Here is a 7,911-nt window from a genome sequence, read left to right on the forward strand (position 1 = left end):
GGGTCTCATAGTTCACTGGCTGAAAATTGATCAGAATCAATAACCACGAAATCATCGAAATCAGATTTTGTACACCTGCCTACTCCATTATTTCGAAACCGCAATCGCTAGGGATGCTACTTCTAGATCACCCAGTTTGAATTTAATGCTACTGCTTTTTCACAGCTAATGACAACTTATTGAAAAACGTGTTAATTTTTTTTCAGATTGGGTTCCTGGATTTTTATATATACGAGGGTTGTTGCAATAGTAAAATATTAATCGTTATTTTAATATCTGCTTTTGTATACTAGTTACTTTTATGGATCTGGATACAAATCACATAATCTAAGCACTTATCAACATTACATTTCAATTATAACATGCTGCCATCTTTGAAATTGGACTCCAGAATTATAATGAATTTGGAATTTTCTATTAAAAACAATTTTTTTTGCTGATTCCAAGAATGGAAGATAAGAGGTAATGTATCATAGTTAATACTTCTTCTTCCGTGTCTGTTTTATCTTCGACATCCTTGCCTTCTATTCTATTTCGAGGTTGTCGCTCCGCCTTTTTCTGAATCGGTCGGTACTCCTTCGGCTCAATGGGAATTTATCGCGCGCTGTCTTGACCACTCTGTTGTTATCCATACGACTTATGTGCTCATTCCAGTCTTTCTTTCTTGATAGAACCCATTCGTTGACGTCATCTATTTCGCAAAATCTTCTGATGTTCTCACTTCTTTCCCTGTCCAGTAGGGTTTTTCCGGCTATCCTGCGTAGCACTTTTATCTCTGCTATTTCAATAATTCTTTTGGTTTTCGCCGTTTCTGTCCGTATCTCTGCGGTGTATGTCATTATGGGTCTTACCGTGGCCTTGTATATTCTCGATTTGGCTTCTATTTCGATATGCTTATTTTGCCATATGGTTTCGTTCAAACATGCTGCTATTCTTGAGGGTTCAGTTGTTTTCTCTCTTACTTCGTTCTCTACGTCTCCAAATCTTGAAATCTCGATTCCTAGGTATTCGAATTTCATTAATTGGTGAATTATCTGGTCGTCTACGGCTAGCTTACATCTTAGCTCTGGATGTGATCGTACACTTTGTTTTGGACGTAGATATTATCATATTCAAAGATTTAGCAGTGTAGTTGAACTCATGTGAAAGCCTTTGAAGATCATCCTCATTAACATAATATTGTAATATTTCGGTCTCCCATCTGGTAGCCACTTAGCTTTCTCACTTTCTTGATTATTTCGTCCATAATGATATTGAAAAGCAAGTGGCATAAGGAGTCTCCCTGGCGAATCCTTTTGTGTAATGCTATTTGCTCCGTTAGCACTCTGTTCACTTTGGCTTGGATTTTGTTCTTTGATACTTACAAAAATACAAAAATTTGATACAAAAATTAAAACCAATTCAATAATAGGAAATAAATGAGAATTTCTTATACATTTTACATTTTTGAGAAAAGTTGATGAAGAATGATAAAAGTACAAAATTTTTAAACATTCAGTTATAAGTATCAACAAGGTGGTGATTAGTTACTATATCACTACAAACAATCTTCAAGAGTTTCTGTCAAACGGTCTACAAATTAGAGTGAAAGCAACAGCCCTAAATTGTCAGTTTCACTTCAATATGCATTGTCGTTTTTTATATACATAAAAAAACACATCTAGTGCTCGTGCTCGAGAAAAAAATTCAATGAGTGAGCATTCCTATCTCAGCTTTTTTTGCCACATGACTATCCCAACACTATTGCCCCAAACCTCAACAACAAATAGGATAATTAGCGTTGATGGTGATTTTCATGTCCAGGCAGGACCAAATCGATAGCCATAGCACTCCTTTTTTACAACCGTAGCGTGGGTCTTTGCTGCATTAAACACAATCAAATTGGTTCTACTCCATTTTACAAGATTGATGATAATGATCGGTTATTTTATACGAGATTGGATGTTCACCAAGTTTATTGAGGCAGGCACCAGAGTTCTAAAGTCGACGAAGCTATGGATTGGATTGGCTCTTTTCTCGAGTAGATCTTTAATGTCTAGGAGACAGAGGATAAGTAACAAGATGCATCCGTGGAGAACATCAGTGTCCATCGATGATAATCTCGATGGATCGAAATTTGAGAAAAGTACTAAGTTAGTCGAAAAGATGAGGACGTATACTTTATTTCCCAGGCCACTTTATCGACAATGAATGAAAAATTCCTATAGCATGTAGCGTAATAGTGTAATTTTCGACCAATTCCTGGTTATCTATTATTATTCAGAGTAGAAGAGTTGCTGTTTTACTGTTGGTACTCACTTAAATTCAACTCAAAGACACAAACCAATACATCGTTTTTAGTAATATTGTTTTGTTGAGATTTGTTATAATTAGAGATACAATGAAACTTGAAAACTGAGCTTTCATGCTATCTTAAAAAAAATTAGAATTCATTCTATAGACGTCCACTTAATTCATTTTCAGCACAATTCCATTGTATATGGATAGCTAGAGAGGTACTACGCCCAGTAGCTACATTTTTCATAGCAGTAAAGAATAGAGCCGAGAATTTTTGCACATTGAAATATTTCTGCTGGTCACGACAAATACATATTATTTTCTACCTCCGTTGGAATATTTTTAAAACTCGATCAACACATTGTTTATTTCACCATTGTTCACGCTCTTTTATTCGGATTGTGTGGTATCTAATATATACATTGTTTTTGTTTGTACTATTCAGGTTACGTTTTTGAATTGGAGATATTTTAATGAATTTATTTTGTTATTGACCGTATCTCGATATAGATGTCTTTGTTTTTATTTCGGATATAAAAGAAGCGAGAATAACGGAATTTATACAGAAAAATATTGATTCCAGAGAAGAAATAATCTTACGAGAGTCGATATGAAATGTGTTTGTTAACTTAAATAGAAAGACAGCTGTAGGTATTCAAGTGTAGGGAATTACATACTTATTGGAGGAATTTCGTTACACATCATAGATATGATGAGGCAGTTTTTCAATATATTTTTAAATCCAAATATATCAATCAATCAAACCAGTTTATCTGCTTGGCAATGATCGATATTAGGTAATTGCTGCTATGTAAAGTACCGAAAATTATTCCTTTATGTCTTTAGTACAAATGGTGATCACTATCTGCTATGATTCTATGAGAAACTTGTAAAAAATAACAATAATTATTTAACTTCTTGAGCTAACACATCCGTAAATTTTATTTTCAACTTTGTTTCCAGAGTTTGTTAGCGAAATTAAAGAAATATTATCTCATCTTTTGAGTATCACCAATCTACGAAGATATACAAAAGATAACAACAGTAAATGAACAGATGGAACATGCAGAGAAGGTAAAATATTAGCGTTATCTAATTGAAAAGGTCCAACGTTACAAGCACCAGATTTCACAATCTATATCTGTAAGTATGTGTTCTGCGTTTCGACAGGCATTTCGGTCGTCCATGAATGACTTCTATAATCCTAGGTGTTTGAAGAAACTTTCGCCCACGTTCATTTCGTTCAAACAATCACATTACTCTCACTGTTAGGATTTGGTCGTTAAATTAGATAGAGGTAAAAAGATAAAGAAGTAAGTGAGAAACCAATCAAGTGTTTATTGTGAAAAATACACATGTGACAGGAGAAAAGACGTTGGAAGAAGTGAAACTGCAAATTAACAGATACTCTGAAGATTAGGAAGAAATGCTGATAATAAAACTGGGGGAAATCTGGCGTTATACATATGAATACTTATAATGATACAAATACTCATTAATCAATAGCAATATTATGACTGAATAGGCACAGAAGAATACACAAAGATAAGTAAATAAAATATAATCGCTCATATTTTAGGACTGAACTATAAAACTAACTGCAAAAACTGGGATAATACGAAGTAATGGAAACTGCAGCTGCAGACAATACCTTGCATTTTGATTTGTAAGTGATGATTGCGAAGTGTACACACTGGAAAAGAGCAACTATATTGTACATTCAGCATTCAAAACTTGTTATGTTAACGCTTATTTTTCATTAATGGAACTAGTTGGGCTACTTGAAATACAAATACACAAGTGAGTGATTTAGAAACAATAAGAAACCAACTTCTCATTTAGACTGAAAAAAAAATGGAACGATATTAAGGTACTTGAAAAATAAGGAGAGTATGTAGAAAATAGTATGAAGTTTAATTAAGGAGTAGAATGAAAAGCTTAAAATATTTGAATCAATATCTATATCAAACCGAACAGTGATATATCTACATAGAAGCTCAATTGTAAAGAAAGGGTCTTAATGTCGAAACCAAGGGAAAATTAATTTTTCTTATTGGAACAAAGTTCTAAGTTGATTTTATCCATATTTTGATATTCATGATGAAGATGATCTATAAATCAATATAAATATTTTGATAAAGACTTAAAGAAAAGTCGAAACGTCAAAATTTATCTTTCTTTTAAAAACTATCAAAAAAAACTAATTTTGAAACAGAAGAGACCTAAAATCAAGAACATTTAGATGCATATATATATATATATATATATATCAATATTTTAATTGCAATGTTTTCGATTTCATAATTACATTTTGTGTGATCTATGACTTATATTGATGTTCTGCTTCGATAAAATGTTCAATTTTTCACATAGTTGGGTTATATAGGAGAGCGCTATATATGTATCTTTTTCTTTATTTGAATTTATTTGTGTAGTTGGATTTATATAGTTCTTATTGTGTAATTTATATTCGGATGATTCTATTAATTTGATTTTCTGGATGTTGGTAACTTTTCAAAGTATTTTCGAGTTTTTTTATTACTTCGAGCTGTCTGTTAATCCTATAACGATACTGTTTATTTGTAACCATGCTTCTTTTGTATAATATTTAGTTTTTGAAAAACACTACATCAATATCCATATCATCCCGTATCTTCTCTTCTACAAATTCCATAACAATTTGCACCAGACTTGAGGAAATTGAAGATCCCATTATACATTCGTTTAGTTGTTGGAAAAAGTTGTTTTTATATTGGAAATAACCAATAGTTTGAATAATCATAATTACCTTCTAGAAATTCGTCATAGCTAGTGATGTATGTTGTTTGATTGAAAAGGATTTTTGGTTATTTTTGATAAGCTGTTACCAAGGTATTTGGATAATTTGTAGAAAGATGACTAGGTATATGACACTATTGGACGATTGGTGCCGTGAAATATTGAAAAAAGTTCTTCGCGGTGCTTCAAAAGACGTCTATAATCATGGATATATGCATATTAACCCGTTTCTCAACAACAATCATCTGTATGGGTCTTTTAAGACAAGCCAAATACACTTTGAAGCCACCTATATTTCAAGAATAAATGGACATGTCATCACCGTTCCTAGCTTGAAAGAACCATACAGACGATTGTGGTTTAGTTTTGGGTTAAAAGATATAGATCTAGGATAACAGACGTCTTTTGAAGCACTACTAATTCTGAATAGTATAGTAGCATTCTTTAGCCAGAAGTAATTGAAAAAACAAGGGAAACCAATTGTAAAAGACGAATCATTCTTCTATTTCGATCAAGATGAAAAAAAAATGGTTCAACAATTGTTCAAACGCATACAAAAGTGTTTTGATCTTAATGGAAAATATTTTGAAAAACAATAACGCTCTATCCAATTATAAATATTTTTCTATCGGAAAACCTAAATAACAGCTCTCATATTAGATAAATCTCTAGTAATGAATCAGATATATTTTTGCATGAAAATCTGATTCAAAAATTCCATGGATTGATAACTTAAACAAAACACATTGTCTGTTTGTAAGCCTCTGACTTGTCGTGCAATTTTATTTTCGTGGCAAAGAGCCATCAGATTTATTTTATATCACATATCGAATGATTGAGTCATTTTGTATTATACTTAATCAATAAATTGTACTTTAACACAAAATTGATTCGGTTACAGAATTTTTCACCTTATTCAGATAATAGTTATTGGTATTCAAGAATTCTGCTGCATTATTCAAAGTATACATACATCCAAGCAGGCAGGCGAGATAAATATACAATCGATTGTGAAGTAAGCATGAGTTATATAGGAGTCTAGCTGTATAGAGTGCAAATCATTCGGAACAACTAATAACAATGTATCTAACGGCCACCTACAGAATCACGCTGTCGAACTGGTTGTGGTACAAGAGAGCAGGCGGCAGCATTCAACTATATACTATATCCTACGGTCGGTTTGTTCTGTTAGACCCTTTCTTGCCACTATCTCTTCTTTCACCACCCAGAGGCGTTCTTCCAAAGATATATCAGATAAAAACTGTTGAAAGTTTGTTATAAATGAATATGTAGACTACAAAATAATATTTTTTTTATAGTGATAATAGGCTTCTTCAAAATCAAAAGCAAAGGTCATACTTAAGCTTAACATATAGTAACAAGATTGTTTCTGAGATGTGACGATAATAATCACAAATCTCAAATTGAGATTGAGATTGAGAATAATCTTTCAAGACATACATGAAATTGAGATGTTCATCTCCAATTTGTCCCTCAATTTCTAGTCCTGTCGAATCACATTCCACCTCGCATCTTCTTCAAATATCTCATCTCCATGCTATATATCTTAGATCTTTGGTTGTGCTCCATATTTCTGCTACAAAAATGAGTAAAGAAGTGATTTTCAGAAAATTTGTGTATTTATTTTTATCGGTGTCTCTTTATTTGGCAGTTAGGTATTCATATATACATTCAAAATATCTTAGTGTTGTTCTTGTTCTCTTATTTGTTTTCTTCTCATTCATCTTCATGTTTATGTATCCAAAGCTTGAATTTCATATTCTTAAGTTTTGTTTATAATTCTTTTGTACTCAGTGATTAGTACCCAATCATGTGCATAGGATACTTTCATCTATTTCATATTTCAATTTTCAAATTTGCTGTGTGTTACTGGATTCTTTGCCGCTTCTATATTTTCTTTGAGAACAAAGGAGAAAAACAGTGGGTTAACTCAATATGAATATATTAGTGCTTAATTATGTCTAGATTCCATTTTATATGTCACATGACGATAAACTTTATATTTTCTAGGCAGAAACATCATATACGCTATTCTGATATGAGCTGCTCATTGAGCACCACTCAATTACTGCAATGCAGAGATATTTATTCTGTCAAATAGCATGGCAGCGCTCCAAGCACTATCAAATTCAGTCGAAGCTGGTATGGAAATGCACACAATTCTTGAACTCACTGGAAATAAACAAGAAAGTTACTTTAATGTAAATATTTGCCCACTCCATGGTCATGAAAAAGTAAAGCAACCAGAAGAAAAAACCACAAACATTGAGAAATACTCTAACTTGTTCCAAAAGGCACTTTTATCGAGCAGAGTTGAGCTAAGGAATGTTACTGGTATGCTCACTAGCGAATTACCGTCTGAAAAAAAAATAACAATAAACGAAGGGTAGGGTACTTACATTCAATCTTCTTCAAACAAGAAGAGGTGAGCTGCATACCCCTCAGAGAAAGTCATTGCTACCTGATAGCAAAACAGCCCGGGATATAAAATAGATCAATAAGTCAAAGTGCTCTCAATCTCGTAATCGTAATCTCGTAGCAATGTCTTAGATGATTTTCTTCTATATTGTCCGTAAGCAAATCTCAGCTACATTTGGGATCTGTATATATGTCATGTATACAATTATATTTTGTTAAAACTGGGTTAGCACTAAGTCACTCATACAGATTTGATAGTATCGACTTCGGCATTCGTTTACATTTTGGAGTCCATCACTCAAAATAATCTCTTATAATTTAGTTCTAAGTTCAATTTCAAAAGAATAATTCAACCGTTTACTTCCTCTACCAATGTCTTGTAGATAATGGGTATGTGATTCCATTGAAGTTCTATGA

The 7,911-nt window shown here is 32.6% G+C and overlaps 1 protein-coding gene across 1 annotated transcript; it reads right to left on the reverse strand.

Annotated features, from left to right (window-relative positions):
* Window positions 1-524: 524 nt before the first annotated feature.
* LOC130903732 (uncharacterized) lies at window positions 525-1,019 on the reverse strand. The gene has a single exon (XM_057815982.1). The coding sequence runs from the start codon at window positions 1,017-1,019 to the stop codon at window positions 525-527; it is 495 nt and encodes a 164-aa protein (XP_057671965.1).
* Between the last annotated feature and the right edge of the window lie 6,892 nt (window positions 1,020-7,911).

Source organism: Diorhabda carinulata, chromosome 2, assembly GCF_026250575.1.
Source record: "Diorhabda carinulata isolate Delta chromosome 2, icDioCari1.1, whole genome shotgun sequence".
Taxonomy (NCBI): domain Eukaryota; kingdom Metazoa; phylum Arthropoda; class Insecta; order Coleoptera; family Chrysomelidae; genus Diorhabda; species Diorhabda carinulata.

Bases quoted from the DNA above. Each gene is read 5' to 3' on its own strand.
- LOC130903732 (XM_057815982.1), bottom strand. From the start codon at position 1,019: ATGAAATTCGAATACCTAGGAATCGAGATTTCAAGATTTGGAGACGTA.